The sequence below is a fragment of the Ochlerotatus camptorhynchus genome, unplaced genomic scaffold (genome assembly GCF_037179485.1).
Source record: "Ochlerotatus camptorhynchus isolate MF236.1 unplaced genomic scaffold, CSIRO-AGI_Acam_v1.1 ptg000574l, whole genome shotgun sequence".
In the NCBI taxonomy this organism is placed as follows: Eukaryota; Metazoa; Arthropoda; class Insecta; order Diptera; family Culicidae; genus Ochlerotatus; species Ochlerotatus camptorhynchus.
In genome coordinates this window covers 781,164-803,114 of record NW_027041055.1, presented here as the reverse complement: position 1 = coordinate 803,114, position 21,951 = coordinate 781,164, and the positions used below count along the sequence as shown (strand labels likewise).

Sequence of the window (21,951 nt, the reverse complement as noted above, 5' to 3'; positions counted from 1 at the left end):
CATAGCCAAAAAGACGAAATAACGTGCCTATGGTTGCTAGGGATGCCTCATCTAAAAATTGAGACTATGATGTTGGGTCGTCATATCATGCTACGGAAAAATAAAAAATATCTTTTCCCATATAGGATTACTTTAATCTGTGCATACTGCGGCCAAAGCCAAAAAAACACGACAATTACTACTTAAGGGAGATACAGAAGACACTACGATCCGAGGATTTGTGTTACAACAATTTGTGGTAGTAAGGGGTTGAGGATAATGGAAACACATATCCGGTGTTGTCGATACCAATAAAGTTTTGGTGCCCTGCTTCGGAACAGAGACAACGTATAGAGGCCAGAAATCGATGATTGTTGCCATTTTGGAATTCCAGCTTTCAGCTTCCGAAAAACTGTGTAAATACATACTGAGTTCTGTAAAATAAACTAAGTTTGTATATTTTTTAAACAGCGACAACATGTAGAGGTCGAAAATCGATGGCTGACGACACCTTGGGATTAAAGATGGCGGCATCCGGTTTGCAACAAAAATGAGATTCCATGCAATTTGTGTCTTTTCGTATCAAGGACAAAATGTAGAGTAAATTACATCGGACATTGATTTCCGGCCTCTACAAGTCGCTCTAAAAATACTCATATTCTAGGATATCTTGCATTTTTTTTTTTTGGAAACCAAAAGTTGCAATCTTGGATTACAAAATGGCTTCATATATTAAGTTCCAGTCTCGTTGTCCTCGTACCGGAAATACCGATATTGTTGGGTATGTGCCAATTTCCGGAAACCGACAGCTACCATCTTGGATTCCCAAATAACGTTGGAAATCGATTTCTGACTTCAGGATCTCGAGATATAATCTATGTGGGAGGTTTATATGCACATTAGTGCCACGAAGTAAGAGAATTGTAAACTGATCTTTGTCCAAATTCAAAATAAATTACATTTCAATCATACCTAGGTTCTCCATCTACTGCAGGAACTTATCAGCCTTTTTTTTTCCTTTGTTCGGGACCTAACACTACTGCGACCAGTAAATTGATCTATTGTAGTATATCCCGTGTCCTTAGTTTAGTGCATGTCGTATTACTCCATCACTATTGAGAAATGATGAAGTATTCGATTTTTTTACAGTTGCCACTCTTGCATTTATCGCAAGGATCCGACTCTAATTGAAAGGTCCCGCTATTTATACAAAATTAAGGTATGACACCGATAATGACCATGCATCAGAACCCTAGTCTTAACCACTTCAAACTAGGGAACAACGAATAGAAGATTAGGAATCACATAGATGAAGACAACTAACTCATTTTTTCCTTCTTTCAAGATCATCCTCGGTAGACAAAGCCGAGTCTTGTCACTATCAAACAAGGCATAAAAAGTAACAAGGACTAAGATGTGTTCCTTGGATTACTGAAAAATCCTGTTCCCCTAGTTTGAAGTAGTCAGGAACTAGGGAACAACGAATAGAAGATTAGGAATCACATAGATGAAGACAACTAACTCATTTTTTTTCCTTGTTTCAAGATCATCCTCGGTAGACAAAGCCGAGTCTTGTCACTATCAAACAAGGCATAAAAAGTAACAAGGACTAAGATGTGTTCCTTGGATTACTAAAAAAATCCTGTTCCCCTAGTTTGAAGTAGTCAGGACTAGGAATCGGTGGTAGATCTTACATCCCGTAACGTACCACGAAAAGGTGATCTACCCACGTTACGGGCCAACTTATCAGCATTAATTATTATGATATATATCTAAGTGTTATTACATTATTCCTGCCTTGGCAATTCTGTATTTAAAACCTGTTTTCTGAACCTGTATGTCAGTATAACCACAGACAAACAGACATAACACTCGCATGTTGTTCATCGAACACGCATTTAACGGTCAATTGAAATGCTTTTTAGTTGGTAGTACCGCCACCTGTGGCGCACATAGTCAATTCCCTTGCGTTTGACGTTTTCACACTACCGCCATCTGTTCAGCGTACTACCCATCACAGTATACTCAACAGATGGCGGTAGTGTTTAGGCGACGATGTTTTAAATTGAAAAATATTCAATGTGTTATGTCTGTTTGCCTGTGGTACAACAATTGACATCTTAAAACTAAAAACTAAAAATAAATCTTATCTAAGTATAAAGGGAATTAATCGTTGCAGTTGAGGATTGCAACGATGTTTGCCTGAAATTATTAATTATTTTGTTGGACATTTGTTCTAAAGTATCAACATTCAAAATTCTATGTACCTCGGTATTACTGTACCAGGGAGATAACTTTCAAATCATCGTCAGAACTTTGTTCTGAATCTTTTGAAGTGCTTTTTTCCTGGTAGTGCAACAGTTAAACCAAAATAGTCACAGCATAAAGCATAGCCGGTCTAAAAACTTGTTTGAATATTAAGAGTTTATTCTTCAGGCCAAGATAGGATTTCCTGTTTATAAGAGGATACAAACATTTTATATATTTATTACATTTGGCGGAGGTGATACTCCGAACAAAACAAATGGAGAGTCACCTCATCCGAGGTGACAATTTTCACTTCACTAGGAACAATGAGTCACCTCAACTCACCACGCCGCGCTGAAAGGGCCAAATATTTCTGGGAAATTTTCAAATCAAATTTGAAGAAAATTATGCCAGATTGATTAGGTATCTGAAGATGATTTATAACCTCCATTCCAAGAGTGTTATAGATTTCAATATACTAGCTTAGAACTTGAAATAATTTGGAGATCGCGAGCTAAATTTTTCTTCTTGACTTATACTGCCGTTATACGCATAAGAGTCCCACGGTGCATAAGGATTGCATAGGACATTGAACAGTTATGCGTATAACGGAAGTATATAACTGTGTTTATTTGTATATTGTGTGTTGTGTATTGTGTTTCAACAATAAAAGTCGATGATGCATCATATCAAAAACTTCTGACTTCAATCAAAACAGTTTTCCCATACAAACCTTATTTTTTGTATGGCAAAGTCGCATTGATCAAAAACGGGAATAAAGTTGTGCGATAGGCCCACCCTACTCTATGCAATACGTATATGAGACCGGCTCGCTCCGTACATAAACCTTTTGCACTTTTCTCATGATGTGTTTATTTTAGCTATTGTCACCAATTCGTGAACTCATTCTACCGCGCTGCACGCTCGTCCAAGCTCCACGGGTGCACGTACGGCGTTATGCTGATTAGTATTTACCATGATAGCACGTTTTATACTCCACCGTAAAGGCTTGTGACCCATGTATGCAATTTACCTCTGTCATTCTATATATGTATTAGCACGACACTGTTGCACGCATTGAACACTGTCGTGTCCGGAAAGTAAAGCTCGATTACCTTCGGCATCTATGCTGAAATTTGAATAACAATGCATGCACTATCGGTACAGCAGTAAATGATCGTTCCCAATTCAGTTTATTGAAAGTTTTATTTAAGATACAATATATAAATTTGCTAACTCTCAGTCGACAATAATTTCTTCCGACACAACCACTTCCTCAGCCATAGGCTCGTCTTCATCGTCCGACATATCCCCATTGTAGAACAGGACCGCTCTGGGAACCAAGCGTTCCTTGATAAAATATCCTATCTCAAAGTCTGTTTCCAGAAAATGTTTTCTTACTAGTGGGTCACAATCCTCCAATACCCTCATCGGATCGAAAAAGTTGAAAAACGAGTTCAGCCTACGTTCCACTCCTGGCGCACCCTGAGCAGTCAATTTGAATCCTTCCTTCCAGTCAATTTCGCAACCGACTGTATCATATATTTCGAACCCAGTAAATTTGGACGGCTCCTCATCGTTGGGGACACACTCCATCAAATATTTCTTCGTCAGCACCTCATTGCTGAAGAAATCGTTCGGCTCGAACTCAAACTGCAAGGTGAACCCCTCTTTCGGTTGATCAAACATGACTGCCTGAACGTCAACCAGATGCTTCAAAGCTGGCTCGTCCGCCTCCCAAATCATGCACTGCAGGACGGGTGTCTTCTTGAAGACGGTAAGCCAGAATTCCGGAACTCCTTTGAGCTGTGCGTCCGTGCTAATTTCAAAGTCCTCTGGATTTAGCAGGTCTTTCTTTATGGGCTGATACGTTCCGGATACGATTTGCTTTCTCTTCTCGTACAGCTCTCCGATTGACGTCAGGAATTCCATTTCCAGCGAGTGGACGTGCTTATGGAACACGGCTTCCTTGCTCATCATTTCCAGCTGGATTTTCTGCAGGGCTTGAATTTTCGTTTCTAAGCTTGGCGGGAGCATCGCGATCTCATGCAATTGATTGAGTTTTATGCGCAAATTGGACAGCTGGGGCAAAGTAGCTTCCGTTTTTGGGCAGGAGCACGAAGAGAATGAAGGTTTCCCGGTGATCAAACTTCGTATGACACTTTTCAGGAAGTAGATTTTGAGCGATTCGCTTCTCATGATGCCTACTAGGATAGTTACGAGCGGTTTGAATCAATATTTTTATGTGGAAAACTAAATGGTGTTCATAAGTATAGTAGCTGATGAAATTTTATCGGTATCTAATGCAGTCCTAATATCTTTTTCGCACTAACATATTATAATAATTATCGACCAGTATGATATCATCAAGATTGCCTTGTAGCATCTTTTAACTTCCTAGCAAGACTATAGTGTAATAATTCGAGAGATAGATACACTAAATGCAACATTTTAACTCAACAAACCTGTATTTCCAAACGAAGCATTTTAGCCATCCTAGTATAATGCTTGCTAACATAAAACTTCCTCGTCCTTTCAAATTCTCCGAATTCCTGTCTTCAAAAGGTGCAGCGTTCACAGCAATGTGCGTGCCTTCCCCGGCCCAGACCAGTCCTTCAAAGCAAACCCTCCCGACGGTGGTAAAATATATAGGCAAGAGTCGTAAAAGAAATCTAGGTCAATGTGGCAATATTCCACCCTCGCAGCTGCTGCAAGCTAACACATGGGTTGTAAATTTGGGCTTTTGTCCGGGATTTCACCTAGGGTAGCCACCCCAATTTTCCATTCCTTCTTTTAAATACAGAAAATGGTTAAATCAGAGATAATTCTCGATTTTACAAATATAGGGAAAACTCACCCTATCTAAAAATTAGCATGCGCTTGAGTGAATGCAGCCGACTTGAAGAAAACACCGGGTCTATTCAACTCGTCGCCTCATTACAATTTCCTTTCGGCACACTCTTCCTGTATATACCGGTGGTGTGTAGTAAAGTCGTTCGGTTAGTGGAATGATATGGATAACATCATCGAGCGGTTTTCGGCCATGATCCGATGACGACAGCCAACAGACGGCAGGGCAATAAAGGCTATTTTTAAAGCTGGGTTGGATCACAAATTTACAAAATGCCAGCACGCATCAACTAGGTTTTGAAATATAACAATGAATTGCCAGAAATCCAGTTCCAGGCAAGGGGTGTTCAACTCTGCACATCCCCATCTTCAATCTCAATCCCCCCGAGTAGTTTATCTGTGCCGAAAGCTGGGTTAAGCTTTGTGCCGAACGTGCCAAAGTGTGGTAATCAAGGTATCAGTCTCAGTACCCCATGAGTGTGGCAACCCTGCACTTATGACATTTGTGATTGTTTGTTTAGATTTTCAAGTCATGAACGGAAAAAAGTGGCGAACATAAATCCCAAGATAATATTCAAGGAGCTCGTTGCCGCTCATCCGCTTCAAGGAAGTGACACTCGAAATTCAGCCCCTGGAGAAGACAATTCTGTACCGTTCGTCATTCTGATAGACGTTTGCCGAAAGCAAGTATCCAACCGGCAAGTGGAAGATACATCTTGTCTGAATTATCATCATGCTACTCGGGCAATGCTACAACATACAAAACAGGAAGGACTCGACCTAAAATGTCCACCGGCGGTAGTAGCAGCAGCAATAGACCAGCAGTAGCTTCCCACTGTCAGAAGTCGTGGTTAGGTACTAAATTCGTCTAACTGACTATCCCTGTTTTGATGAAAGAGCGAAACTACATCGTCCATGCTTTAGAACTTTTGAACACCCTAATAAATAAACAAGAGAACCAGAAAACTGGTAAGATTTGTCCTTTCTCATCGTTCTCCACTTATTACTTTTAATCTGTTGATCTACATTTTCCTTCCAATAACTTCCAACAGTATCCAAATTTGATCCAGGATCTCGAAACTTGGGTTGCAGTGGTTTGATGACTACCTCCCTCTTGTATCTGCTTGTTGTTCCTTCATATTTTTTATCATTGCTTGGAAATGCCGGAATCGCATATTAATCTCCGTGAAACTGCTTCCGGTTCCGATTGCGTTAAATAATACCACTATTCAGATTGGTTCCTTTACAATTCTTAATGTTGCTTTTGCCGTCGCTGAAACTAATAGCTGCAAATAAGCGTATAGAGATTGCGAATGTAAAACGAGATCCACTGACTCAACCTGCCTCCACAGTCAATCGAATCTCCGAGATCGTTTAGCCCATGGAATGAGCTCTACGTCTAACTGCTTGATGAACCATCAATCGTACCGAGTGGTTCTGCGGGAGAAACTGCTGCGGTTACAGATACATCTGCAGAATGGTAGGATCGTTCGGCAACGGGCTGTTGTTGACACCGTACATTAGCACTGCAGTACTCCTTACCCATCCAATTGACTCTCGGTCCGGATCCTATGGCCATTTTGTGTGACGTGGTGACTGACTAATTCGTTTGGACTTTCCAGCAACGATTTGCAAAATGTCAACACAAAACAGTTGACATTTTGCATTATATTTTGTGTGAACTTGTCATCGTGTGCCATGATGTGCCAAACAGTGTGTAACGATTTGTTTCGGCACAGTGTGCAGAGTTGTTTACCCTTGGTTCCAGGCCAAATAGGACAAACACATAAAAATTTGGACTCGACCTTCTCCTATTTGAATTGAACTTTGTATAATTGTGTGTTATGGGCCATCATTCGCATTTTTGCAAAAAATCGACAATTTTGGTTGTTTTTTTTTCAAAATGGCGTCTTTGACATTTTTCAATAAATTGTAGCAGGAAAACACTACTTCTAATCGAAATTACGTGTGAGGCAAAGTTGGTTTGAAAGTAAAGTCTTTCAGAGATAAATATACACGGTAATTTATTTTTATTTATTTTGAAAACAAATTAAAACAAAATGTATTTAAATTTGAAATATAACGTAAATAGTGCATATAATATACACACTTAAAAATAACTATTTTTACACGAGACGTATTCCATCTTTGACGTAAATTATGGAACGTAAACCGACATGTCATGTAAAGTTAAGTGTTCCCAAACCGAAACATACGCAACTCGACGAAAAGTACGATTGATTGAATTTATTTTCTCGTTTCTTTCAACTGATTCTTATGTCATTTGGGCCGCTTGCATGTGTCGGTCTCAGGGCACGGAAATTTACATGACTTTTTGGTAGTGTGTATACCTCATGGGAAATGCAAACTTTCAGGGTATTTGAAATCATGGACATTTGAAAATTTTACGAAAATCGTAAAACATCAACTTTCGATCATATTTTCAAACTTCTTGTTAACAAGCTTTTTCATGTAATTTTTGCACAGATAACGATTAAGAATGTCTCAAATATTGTTTCCTAAAGGAACAGGACGGGGCAATAATGAACAGGCTGAGACTTAACGAACAAAAGAATGTTATATTAAAGCTAACTTGAATTGCTCACATCGAGCTCTTGAGTTGTAATGACAGCGAAAAATAACAGGAGTGATCAGGTCAACGACTACTTTGATTTCACCCCCTCTCGCTTGGATAGTCCCAGAATTGTCCGAAGTTCCTCAAATCGTCCGACGTTCAACGATTTAGTGAAGAAGTCAGCCAACTGGTTGTTGCTGGCAATCGGCTCCACCAATAGCTTACCAGCAGCGACATGATCACGAAGAAAATGGTGTTTAATGTCGATGTGTTCTCTCACTCTCCAAGTTCTTGGTCATACCAATGCATCAACGGTTGTCCTTGTATATGGTGATTGGTTCAATGTTCAGCTCACCGAGATCGCCTAGAACACCGACTAGCCATATCGCTTCCAATGCTGCAGCACTCAACGCTACATATTCAGCTTCACTTGAAGAACTTGCAACTGTTGTTTGCTTCTTGCTTGACCACGCAACAGTATATCCGAATACACGGAAAACAAATCCGCTTACTGATATCCGGTCGTCAGTATCGGTGGCCCAGTCTGAATCAGCAAACCCGATGAGTGGCACCGCTTGATTGTCTCGAGTAAACGTCAAGCAACACTCCATCGATCCTTTTAAGTATCGTACAACCCGTTTCAGAGTTGTCCAATGTTGTTGTCCAGGTTGAAGTTGAATCTCCCCAGATATCCGATAGGAAAGCAAATGTCCGGCCTTGTGGAAATCATCACGTACATCAGGCTTCCCAATAATTCACGGTACGGTTCTTGAACACCTTCGGCCACTTGACGATCCAATTTCAACCCGTTCTCCATTGACGTCCTTGTTGCATTGCACTCCACCATGCCGAACTTCTGCAAGATCTTTTCCAGGCTGGTTTCTTGAGACAGCATCATTCTACCATTTTGTTGATCGTACCGTATCTTCATCCCAAGAAAGTGAGTCAACTCTCTACAATCGGTCATTTCAAACATCACCGACAGTTCGCGTTTCAAGCACGATGAAAACAACGTCTTTCCCCCTCTTGTCGATACGGTTGTACGGGTGTAGGCAATACATAGTCGTGCTTGGAACGTGTGAAACCTTGCTTCAGCAGCGCTTGATTGAATTTTTCGTTCCAACAACGAGGAGACTGCTTCAGACTATACAACGATTTCTGTAGCTGGCACACCAGCCCAGGGTCTGCCTTGACGCCATCCGGAACAGCCATGAAGATTCTTTCTTGTAGCTTACCATGAAGGACCGCCGTCTTGACGTCCATCTGATGGAACTGTAATCCCCTTTGTACGCCTACGGCCAGCACAATTCGAATCGTCGTCAACTTCGCAACGGGCGCATATGTTTCATTGTATTCCAGGCCAGCCTTCTGCAAGAAACCTTTGACTACCAGTCTTGCCTTGCATCGCACATGATTTCCTTCTTCATCCTCTTTCACGCGAAAGACCCACTTCGACTGCAAGGGCTTGACACCGGCAGGGCATTCCACCGTCGTCCACACCTTATTCTCCTCAATAGATTTTAACTCGTCTCTAACTGCGGTCATCCAGAGCTGTCGATCTTATCGATCTTCGATTTCGGCGTACGATTCCGGGGAATCTGGGAGAGTTGAAATTTTACCAGATGTTGCTCTAAGCCCAGTGAAGAAGTCAAGTGCCGTAAAGTTTGTTTTAACGGGAGGATTGACTGCACGCTATTTCCAAACATGCCAAATATGAGTACGATCCACACAAGCGACGGATTAGGTGGTACCTTGTAAAGGTTGGTGACAAGAGCTAGTCTGCAGGGCCAAACTAAATAAACGCCAAAAGCGTTTATGAATGGGCACTTGCAAATTGTAACCTGAATGTCCAATTTCTAACATCAGAGCAATGCAGTGATGAAAAGAAGGATGTACAAACCAGATTCAGTTTGGCATGATCCATTCCTGGAATTCGCGGGATGCATTCAGTAACTCGTACAACCGACGGAACAGTTTTTATGAAAAAGGTAGCATGTTCAGTAACAGGCTCAAATTTCAAAGTAATTTCAAAGCCAAGCCAAAATTCCTCACGTAAGCCGAAGACAAATCGAAGAAAGAAATATGTATGTTACCCATCATTAAAATGATTTAAAATGCCAGTATTCTTTAAAGAAACCAATTGATACTACGAATTTTGTTTTGACACTTGTCTTTAAAATTCAATACATCCCAAATGACAACTATCGTTTTCTGTCGATAAGTGAGTCATATTTAAAATAGTCTGTTGAATAACATTTGGGCATCGTTGAAATTCGTCAAAAGTAGGGGTATTTTGGGAAATTTTCATATAATGTTTTCAACTGCAAAAAACTCAAAGTTGACAACACTGGCAAACAAATCCCATTTTTGCATTTGGTTTGATTGAAAGTTGACAGGTTCAGATTTTTAGTAAAGCTACAGGTTTCGTCGTTTTTAACGGTTTTCAAGAAGAAACCAATTTTCTTTATGGAACAAGGGGTAACCAACTCTGCACACTGTGTCAAAACACAGCGCGGGACACTGTTCGGCACGATAGAGCACACTTTGACTAGTAGGACAAGAACGATATCATATAAAATGGCATCACTGTTGAGTGTTAACGTTTTGTCAATCGTTGCTAAGGTTGACTACTCGGTTGAGTACTTTGTTTACTCAAAATTTAAGCTAGTGAGAGAATTTGTCATGTATAAAATTGGTAAAACAACGATTCAATCAAGAATTTACGAACGAAAAACCGGTTTCGAGTGATCGCTCCGAAAAAAAATCTGTAAGTATTCTTTGAACCGTGAATCTCTTTAAATCTACCAAAACTCAGTCCGTCTCATCCGATTCACAGCAAAAATCCCAGCGGCTCGTGATTTCATCCAGAACAGCTTCTATTCAGGATTGACTTCAATATAGTTCATCCACACGTCAGCTGAAACTGGTTATCTCCAGCGACCGACGGTTGGTCAAAAGCTACCTATGGTGCAAACTAGTTGGATCGTCAGTTTATACACGTTCGCAGTCATTGGTCTCAATTGATATTGGCTACGATGGGATATCCCCAGGACTTTAAAGGAATGTCCATATAATTGTGAATGAAGTCCCAGTACTGCTGGGGGAAGTCAATAGGTATTTACCCCACATATTCCATTAGACCTGGATCGGAGTACGATTGCCTTAGTGCAATAGTATAGGATTTATAGGAACGGATCATAGCAGTTAAAAATGCAATTACATTCTATTCCACGAGTCCGACATCGAGCATATCCCCTTCACCAGATCCGGTAATTTTGCTGATGCATCATCTTTCTGTTAAACTAGCTCGTATTAAGGGACCCCAGAACGATGGGTGGTCTACCGATTGGATTTGAGGCATTATTAAAAACTGGCCCGAGGATGTTGCTCCTAGGGTGGGATTGAATTCTCGCCCGTTCAAATTCTGAGTTACTTAAGTCGGTAATAATTAAACAGGGACCAGGTGGCGATTTCATCCATCACCGATCGGGCTACGCCTTCGTTTCTATATATCTGCAAGGAATCAACAGCAGGGACATCGAGACGGAATCTGGTGGACGGGTTGAACACCGTGCAGGATTGAAGGCCTCCACTTCCTTTTTCACCTTCCGATCCGCAAACGCACTAATAAGAATGAAGGGAAGCCGAATGATTGCTTTGATCCATCTGATAAATTGAGAATGTAAACACAATAAAAAAAGTCATCACTCTCGGGGTTGCCAAACTCATGGAATATTGACACTTTGATTGAAACCACGTTCGGCATAGCGCATGTTATCTTTAAAATTCAATATCTTCTAAATGTAAAATTTTGTTTTTTGTCGACAGGCGATTCTTATGTAAACAAAAACTCCGCTGAACATGTTGGCGTCATCAGATTTTGAAAAAAGAGTGGGGAAATTTTGAGATATTTGTATTTTAAGTTTTCAAATGCAAATGTTGCAAAGTTGGCAACACTGGAGAAAAAAATCTGATCATTCCATTCGATTGTACATCCAAAATCCTTACTAAACAATACCCAGTACCGTTTGTTTCTTTAATGGTTGCAGAGATATATAACATTGAAAACTGGTGTTTATTAGAAATCGGCAAAAAAGGGGTGGTGTGCAGCGGCGGGGGTGGGCCGATTGGCTTAAGACTTTGGATTTGCAACATTGCATATTTACTCGGTCACTTGATATGGAATGACCCATTTAATACTTAGATCAAAAATGTGCTTTTCAAGGGATATAATAGCCTCTTGGTACACCAAGGTGTACAAGAAAAGCAAAAAATGTGGGACCAGTTATTTTAAAACTTAACACATTTTCAAAAAAAAAAAAAAATAAAAACAATATTTTATTTAGTTGGAGATGCTTAACGTCAAATATCAGACTTAAAGTGGTCATTTGATACGATAGATGAGAAGATAAAAGTATACACTGAAAATACGTTTTCGTTATTTCTCAGAAAACCGTTTCTTAAAAATGAATATCGTATATAAAGCAAATCTTTCATAAATCGTACGAAACATTCGTTTTTCCTGTCATCTGGCGCAATGCTAATATTACGCCTTTTTAGTATAATATACAAATTTAACTTCGTACAATCAAGGCAGCAACTGCTCTTCTTGTCTCCTAAAGTTCTGATTGTGTGTTGGAGATGGGATACTTTTTTTCTTGAAATATGTCGGTCTGAAAAAACATGCAAGCTACCACAATAAAACGAACTACTGGTCGCGGTGGTTTTATGTCTCGTACAGAGGAAAAAAATACATGCAGGCAGCGGAAAAACCAAACGAAATCGAATTACCGATTAACATATAAAGCAAAGGATATAACACAGATCTGACAATCACAAGGTTCATGATTCGAGCCCGGTCTGAAGTCTTTTTTAATTGTTTTGTCATGTTTATTCCTTCCAATGATGAATTATTTTTACCCATCCTTACTACCACACTCCACATTTTTCGGTCTCCACAACCAACACAACACCCGCTGGTTGGGTGTAACGATAGCGAGTGTGACAGTTCTAACGAAACTAGTACAATGTACAAATCAATTTCGTTGCAGAAAACAACGAATAAATTCGTAGAACACACCAGCGATTTCGTTGCATAAACGAAATTTTATTTTCAGGGTAGAGTTGATAGTTCCGTTAGAGTACGGCAGTGTGAAAATTTACCAAACTCCCCTGTTGGGGAGGGATGGTGAGGGGTATTTCTCCCCGCCACAACCGGCAAAAGAGATGATCGCCGATTTGATCACGTACCTTCGATGTGCGATGTCGATCTGACGTAAGCGTCTAGTCGATAGGTTTGGAAATTTCTGCTATTGTTGCTCGCTTTCTATTCTCTATATACAATTTTTACACTACCGTACTCTAACGGAACTATCCCGATCGAGAGGATGATAAATTCGCAATCCATCAATAGAAAAACATTTACTTTGTTATGCAATCAACTCGTCTAGAAGCAAAATAGATCCATTAAATATAGCGAAAACGTGGCTATCATCGTCGGAGTCCCCACGGACTAAACAGTTAAATATCCTGTAAACGAATGGAAGCTAATGTAAACACTTTAAGTCACCCCCTTTCGCAGTGAAGCATTCAAACGAACGAACGACCGAATAGGCTCGGCCGCCCACGTGCTGCAATAATCTGTAAGGATTTTCACCTTGGCTTGCTTTCACTTTCCACGTTACATAATAGAGCATTCCTGCCGCCGACCAACATAATCCCCCCTCCCTCTCCATGCATTGCAACCGGGTGTTGCTATAATAACGGAAGTGGGTACACCCAAACTGTAGACTTAGATCTATATTTACCGGACTTATATGGTTGTTGGTGGTATCTTATCGAATGCTTGCGTGAAAGTGCTGTGGTGCCGCTCTTATATCATTATTAGGTCTAACGACAACGACAACGACGACGACGACTACGACTACGGTGACAACCAAGCTAAAGAACGTCGGAAGAGAAGAAGGTGTTTCTCGTTATCTAGATTGCGTGATAAGAAGAAAAGGACCTACTTCGAAGTGCCTCCGGCTGTTTGCAATAAGACAGAAGTAGATTCGTGTATCTTTAATAAACGAACACCTTGTCCGCGTTTTTCGGAACATTTTATACGTGCTTGGCATTTAATTCATTTGACAGAATGAGCGAGGAAGTATCGGTAGATCAGTATTGATTTGTCTGAAAAATCGATGAATTTAATTTTAGGCGTTTCAACCAACCTAAATTTAATTTGAGGTTCTCTGTTATCATGCTTGGTCTGAATCACCTTTTGTCATTATAGCATCATGTTTAGATTTTTAAAAGCCTATTATCACATATTAAATCAGCCTGCCCTCATCGTCTTAATGATATCGTCATCATTGTCTCTCTTCTCTTTCTAGACGCTTGTCATCTTGTCATGCTGATACCATCGATACCTTCACGAAAATCTTCCATCTCGCTTGAGTGACAGTGTTCTGTGAATCAATCAAATCAAATCAGTGTAGTGTTAAGAAACCCCTCTAGACTAGAAGCAAACCCAACAATCAGCATCATTCCCCACACCCAGCAGCCGGCGACGGTGCATGAGTTCCGGTAAAGGTGGATAGCCCTGGACAAAGCCGGCAACCAAACGCGGCATTGGAATGTCGTAAAAGCAAGCCGGACGCCATCGTAGTAGAAAAGGCAATAGCATCAGCATCAACAGCCACGGCTTCATCAGCACGGCAGCAGCCAAAAATTGCAATCACACAGCTAAAGTCGCTCACAAGTTGCACCACCACCACCACCACTACTATTAACACAACTGCAACTGCTGCTCTTGCCAGCGCCACCAGCACCACTGCTACAGAGGAGGACGCCACTTCGGGTCAGCTTGTCAGTTCCAGAGGAATATGCACTTTGAGGGTGAAGATTTTCCTCATCAAACATCTTTCTAAGCTAGTCGCGTGCAACAAGAAGATGTTCCTGCCAGTGAAATCCAATACGTGAGTATCAAATGAGATGATTGATTTCATAAACAATGAATCGGGGATTATCCGGCAAATACTTTCTGATGTCTGCATGCGAGATCAGGCATTCATCATTTGCAATTTAAATTTTCTCAATAATACAGTGCATGTGGGTTTAATATCAATGGCGTCAATTTTAAAAACCGTTTGGTACAAACTTTTATTTTACCTGAAAACATTTTTTTCTGTATCATCATGGCAAAAAGTTAGACTAAAAAAACTGCAAAAGTCGACCATTTTTTCATTTTTTGTTATCCTTATAAGTTCAGATGCATGGTCTTATACTTCGTTCAAATTTACAGACTATATTGCGTGATAGGGTAGGTGTATCCAATTATGACATATGGGAATTCATAGGCTATAATTGGAATACACCATAATATGAACGTATATCCATAACTGGTACACGTACCTTATCTTGATATCAAATGTCATACATATTATTTCCAGTGAAACCTAGCTGTATAGACTATAGATATTATCACATAATAAAAGTAGTAGTGTGAACGGGGTATTAGATTTGCCTAACTGTTGTTTATGTCAATGTTGTTGTCATTTTTACGCAATTGAAGAGTAACTGACAACTGTTGTCAGATTTTGTATCTTATAGTAGGCGTATGATTCAATTGAAAATTAAAAATCATAATGTCTAGTAATGAGGAGCATTGTGGATAAGTGCGCTTTCAGTGCTTTAAAAAAGCAAAACAGTCAGTGTTGTGTTCTTCTTTAATTTGAGATCCTGACTAGATAGAAAGGATTCGGCAATTTTATTCAAGTGAGCAAAATCTATTGGATGGGAAATAATTCAGTTCAAAATTAGCTCACCAGTAAGGACACTGTCCCTGGCATTGACAGGACGTAGCCAGGTGATTGGCTAACCAGATACCGACTGTACAAACAGGGCTGAATTGATTGCATAGGTTCCTATAAAAAAATAAAGACAATTTGCTTCTAATTTGAATACATGCAATTTTACATCCCACAGCCCTGTTACGTTGTTATAGTCTAAAAACAAAATTTATCGCTTTTAATGCAAAATTACTCGAGTAAGCCAACGATACCTCCACTGAGTTTTGTGTGAAAAACAGTCCTTCCTGAAATGCAGCCGTGCTTTGTAATATTTTATCATATTTCCTGCCATCCTTGACTGCTTGAATCTCAAGCATTACTTTTTGATCCTCGAGACAAGCACACACTCAGACATCCGCCATAGCGATGCAGCTATAGCTAAACAAAACTGAGCTTTTCTGATACCTGCACGGGTTGCATGATATTAAAATTAAAAAAAAAAATCCGCATGGCAGCGGATCCACCCTTTTCCAACCATTGAAAAAAAAAGTGCATGGTGGTAACGTAGTCCTATATCCATACCGAATTCCTCCTTTTTTGTGGTTTCACAGATTCATAGGGCACATGCTTGCCCACGGGCCTACTAAATCTGCTGCCTTCTCAATTATCGTTTCTCCTTGTGCCCACTTTTTGTAGACACTGTTAAACGGGGTATCTTTGATAATGCGGGTAACTTTAAGTAGAATATAAAGATTAAATTTACTCTGTGCACTACTTTAGAATTGGAAACATTGGTAAATCCATTTTGTAGCTTAGAGTATGTGTATCTGAAAAAAATCTATTTTCTTTTTTTTTCGCCTGATTGAAAAGGCACTCAAATAATCACTTATCAATGTATTTCCGATATAGCCATCACAAATTCAATATTGCTTATTGCTTAGGCCTGCCCAACTCAAGTAACATTGCAAGTTTTATCGAGGTTTTAAAGCATGCTACAAGTCTAAATCACGGTCTTCAGAACCCTTATAAAACCAAAATTGTTACTTGGGAACCTTTCTAAACCAGATTTCACTGTATCTTTGATCGATTAACATGTTTCAAGAAGCATTTTGTTTATTTCTCATTCATTCTGGACTAAAATTCATAATGATGATAAAAAATTGGCCTAGAATGATATCCTTGCTGAGATCCAAAGACCACGTCCGTCCCGCGAGCCGTACGTTTTGCAGAGCTGGCTTAGGATGTTTCTGATTATATGCTCATTCAAAGTTTTATATTTCTTGAACTAAATTGTTTTTCAACATTCATCGAATATTATCGAAGTTCCCCTTTTTACGGTACCTTGTAAGCAAGCCCTCAGAAGGGCATGAAAGTAAGCGGGAAAATTATGATTCATGTGGTGAACGCCTGAACTAGACTTTGACTCTCGCTTTTAACGCTGTTGACTTTGTTTCAACGAGATGAAAGTGTAGAGATGGAAAAAAAGGAGGGAAACTTTTTCTATAATGTCTGGTGCGAGTGACGACAAAGTTGTAGGGATTGAAATTGAAAAGTTTTTGATCAAACGAGCTACGACCGGAATTTTTGTGCATCCCAGCACCCTTGTGCCAGTGAGGTTTTATTTTTGGGTAATTTTGTTGGGAATTGGAATAAATTATGATTTATTACTAGAAGTTCGATGGGACGTGAGTTATGATCAGCTTAATAGCATCGTTTCAAAATCAATGATCAGAAAATGTTCGTGATTATCTTGCGATGCGATACAAGTGAGACAAAATAACAGCAATTCTTTATTCGAGAGAATTCAAGAGAGATGTATATACTAAGACAGTGTAGGACAGGTAGCATGACCAAAACCTTTAGTAAAATTGGTATACATCTTACAGATATGCAATAGACTGATGCAAAATTTGACTTTTTCGCTCCACAGTGCTTAAATGGTTTCAAATCGGGTCCTGATTAGCCTCTCAAAGTAACAACTCATTTGGTTAGAAACAGACTTCGCACAAGCCATTTGAAGTTTACATGTAAATTACTATGGGAAATCTCAACTTTTTGTTCATTACCTTCTAGTCTTTTTCCATATTGAGCTGCGAAATAGTTCGATAGCCAATCTTATAGAAAATTTTCTCAGCTACAACTTTGCTGAAGATTGTTTCTATGTAAAACGAGACAGGAAAAATTTATTAATTGTTTAAGAGATTGGTAAACTTATGACATGATCAAGCAGCTGCTCTGTAGGCAACACTGTATTTTGCAGTGTGACATAGTAGCCATGATTTGTGTGTCCTATTCAACGCCCCAGAAACACCAATGTTGCCTGCTGAGCAGTTGATCATAAGATCATCAGCGCATTGAACCATTGATAACTTTCGATCCTTGCATTTAATTGAAAAGTGGTCTTGAGCAAAGTTGTAGCTGGAAAAATTTCCTACAAGTACAATTGAAAACTTTTGAAGCAGACCGATATGGTGAATTATTAGATAGACATGAACAAAAATCTTGGCTTTACCATAGTAATTCCCATACAAACTTCAAATGGTGGTTTGTGCAGGATCCGATTTGGAATCGTTTAAGTATTGTGGAGCGAAAATTTCAAATGTTGCATCACTCTAATATGCAATCATTCACTAAGTTGCTCGGTTTAAGAAGGACCAGCTTTTGATTTTTTTTTTCCTTGACGGGTCCCACACCTGGACCCTAACTATCGACTCATCAACTCATGAAGCGGGGACCAACGGCTTTACTTCCCTTCCGAAGGAAGACGTGATCAGAGATGTTATACCTCAGAACATCGATTCTATCTATTGAATTGAGTGTTGCTAGAATGATGTTTTCTTCGGCAAAGTTATAGATTTAATACTACTAGGAATTGATGTACAAATACTGGTAGCAGTGGTGTTAGGTCCCGAACAGAGGAAAAACAAATCTATAACAGCGTATCTAGCGGTTAGATTTGAAATTTTTTGGCAGCGATTTGTTTTAAAAGTACTCGTGTTTCAGTGGTGAAAGTTTCGTCTTGATACGTGCAGTATTAAAAAAGTTATACTAGATGGAAGAAAATTGATCCTGCCCACCCACGTCGAAATATCGCGAAAAAGTTGGAAATTGCCGTTTCAACCGTTAACGCAAAAGTGTGGTCCCGAAGTTTCAAAGTAAACGTCGTGCCGGAACTTTGGATAGGCAGCTGAACTGGAAGGTGTTTAGGTCGATCAAGAGAAACCCAGGACTCTCGGATCGGGATGTAACAAAAAATAGGATGCCAGCCGTAGTACCGTCCGGTGGATCCGCCTGCGAGCAGGTTACCGTTCATTCCGTGCCTCCAAGCAACAGAACAAGACGATAAAGCAGAATCTAGTGACCAAAACACGCGCCCGAAAGTTGTACGATCGGGTTCTGACGAATGTATAGGATGCCTTCTCATGGATGACGAAACCTATGTTAGGATGGATCTCAGGCAGGTTTCTCAACAAAAATTTCATCTGGCCACATCACGGGGTGATGTTCCCAGGAAATTCAAATTTGTTTTCGCCGATAAATTCGCCCGGAAATTGATGATCAATTGAAGCTCAAACCTTTGTAGGGGTAAGAGGTGGGACCATCATCATCATCATGATCTGGTAATACCCCGTTCACATTACAGCGTATATATCACGTGATATACGCTGTCTTGCAATGAGTACTCATACATCTAGATTTCACTGGAAATCCTATGTATGAGTGCTCATTGCAAGACAGCCTATATTACGTGTGCAGCTGTGAACTCAAAACCAGAATGCGGCAGATGATGGTCGGAATTCCAAAGAAAGTCCGCGAGTTCATCCGAGCGCCGTCGGAGTAATTTAGCAATATTTTTATGAAAGTTCCATAAAGTAACTTCCTTTTGGCTAAATTACATTATTACGTCAAATCAATCCCAAGAAACACCTGGTTTTATGTTTTATAATTCTAAGTGGACCAGATTTTACTTGCATTATAATGAAAACTAATATTCATACTAATGTTGATTTTTTCTGTGTAGAAAGACCGAATATTTTAAAACATCTAAGAACCTTGTTGTTGTGTTATAAAAGAAATATTAAATATTTGATTTGGGATTATCTTTAGGAATTTCTTTGAAGTATGAAATATTAAGAAAATGTGTCAAGCCCGAAAATATTTTTTTTTATACTTCTCGATCCAGCATCTTAGTTTTTTAATTAACATTTTCCGTTAATATATAAGCCATTAGTTAGTTATCTTTAATAAGGAGACTTTCAGTCGAACCCTGGTTCGTCTCCGCGATATAAGTCATTAGTCGGAGTTGGAATCAGATTCATGTATTATTTTTATTTTTTTATTTTCGAGTAAGTTCCAGTTAGTGTTGATGAAAAATATTCAAAAAATATTGAAGAGAGTTATCTATTGTTATATAAATTTTTACCCCTTATATTTTTTGTTTTACCCATAATTACTAGAATTTGTATACCGTGTGCACATTTTCAGAAAAGACATTATTTTTTCCTACAATTTGGTCACAGACGTCATTCGATTGGACGTGACTTTTTTGAGTTTCGATTTGATTGAAAAATGTCGAATATGCCATTTAGATTTTGTTTATTTTAAGATTCCAAACTGACAAATTTTTGCTCAAATGTGAATGCTCGACCATAACAAACATGTATACAAAATTTCACGCAAATCGGAAAAGGTCGGATTGAGTTTTTTGCTATTTGGACTGGAAATACTCAATGTTATGTATTAAGTGAACCACCCTAGTAAAGAATCTGGAAACGTAACAAATGCTAGTAATGGTTAAGTTTTTTTTTAATTTTTATTTTAGAGATTTTTAGCCGAAGGCTAGTTTATCTCTTGTAATGGTTAAGCGATATGTATGTAAAGAGTTCACTTTGTTGTTGTATATTGCTTATCCTAGCAATTCATAAATTAAGCAATAATATTTGCATGAATTTCCTTTTCCGAAGTACTTTTTACATACGTATAGGGTGTCCCAGAATGTCTAAGCACGACTTTGGAACACCCCTGCTTGTTTCAGATGACGTTTAAACAGCTGATTATCACACTGAATCATTGTTTACTTTTCGACCAACAGTTTCGTGTATCGCAAGTGTTGGTTCTTTACATTTCCGTGAGAATGCGAAGCGCAAACAGATCGTGCACAAATGGTGTACTATCCCTAACATTTCTCTGAGTCTATTTACGAAATTGGAAGGTGTAAGCATCGGAGCCGTTCGAAACGCGATTCGGAAGTATGGTGGTGAAGCAACTTTCCAGGACAAGCAAAAATCTTGACGTAAACCTAATCCTGCTGACCGAAATCTGGACCGGAATATCGTGCAAGCTTTCACTCGCAAAAAAAGTGCTTCGGTTCGAGACGTGGCTAAAAAAGTGGGATCCTCGAAGGCTATGGTTTGCCATTTGTTAGTATGGTTATGCTTTCCAAACCGTTTGTGGCAACGGAGACAATGACAATCGATGTTTACGTGCGTGAGTGTTTAAACAAGCGTCTGTTACCCATGGTCCGCAAACACGACGCCTCAGTACTGTTTTGGCCGGATTCGGCATAAAGCCAACAAGGTCCATTTCGTACCCAAGGAGATGAATCCACCAAACTGTCCTCAGGCCAAGGCAGTCGAAACTTTTTGGACCCTTACCAAAGCATATTTACGGAAACATGTAAAGGCAGCGGATTCCGTAACAAAGTTTGCGAAAGACTGGGAAAAAGTATCCAAAATTGTTGGAAAGGCATCTGTGCTGAAGCTAATGAGTAGCGTGAGATCAAAAATCCGCTCCGCTGATCGGATCTCGGATTTTCTACGTTTAACTGTAAGAGAGTACTATAGAGAATCGAGGCGAACCAGCCCAAGGCTGAAAGCCTCCCCAATAAAGATAAATAATAATACTATAGAGAACATCAATACGAAACAAAAATCGAATTTGCTGTAAACAGAGTTACGTTAACCTTTTTTATAAATCGTGCTTAGACATTCTGGGACACCCTATAATTACCCAATTAAAAATAAATGATCCATCCCTTATTCCACAATGTATTCTAGTGATGATTGAACATAACTTATCAAGTTTGCTCTTCCCAAGCAACACACATGTTCTATAACAGTTTATATGACCTTTGTATGATTTGTTTTTATTATACAGAAGTTTTTATTTTAGTCCATTTAAGGAAATGCAAATCCTTTTTTTTTATAAAACTTACTTATTTCATAAACAATTAAACTCCGGACAATCGCTATCTTTTAAATACAATGTTAAAAATCATACGAAATTGTAAATTTCATGAAACTTGAAAATTTCTGATGAATAATTTTTATAATGGGTTAACTTTACTATTAAGGCATAATTCTGTCGAACAAAGTATTTTTCATAATACGATTTTAAAACTTTTCAATTAATCATGCGACAGAAACATGCATAATTGAAATTGACCAATTTGTTTTCTTTGATTTATTTTCCGTCGATCTTGTTTTCCGTGCTGAGCACCATTGCTACCGACGCCAGGGAGGCAGC

At 39.2% G+C, this 21,951-nt stretch overlaps 2 protein-coding genes across 3 annotated transcripts in view; one reads left to right on the top strand and one right to left on the bottom strand.

Moving 5' to 3' along the window:
• LOC135713614 (kelch-like protein 17) overlaps positions 1–21,951 on the top strand; it is a 109,926-nt gene that overhangs the window by 35,955 nt on the left and 52,020 nt on the right. For both annotated transcript variants that reach the window (XM_065236747.1, XM_065236748.1), the window contains exon 2: positions 14,029–14,613. In XM_065236747.1, the coding sequence (XP_065092819.1) occupies positions 14,588–14,613 (26 nt within the window). In that variant the 5' untranslated portion in view covers positions 14,029–14,587. The remainder of the gene's footprint in view (positions 1–14,028; positions 14,614–21,951) is intronic.
• Positions 3,466–4,425, bottom strand: LOC135713635 (nucleosome assembly protein 1-like 1). Its single transcript, XM_065236777.1, has one exon. The coding sequence runs from the start codon at positions 4,423–4,425 to the stop codon at positions 3,466–3,468; it is 960 nt and encodes a 319-aa protein (XP_065092849.1).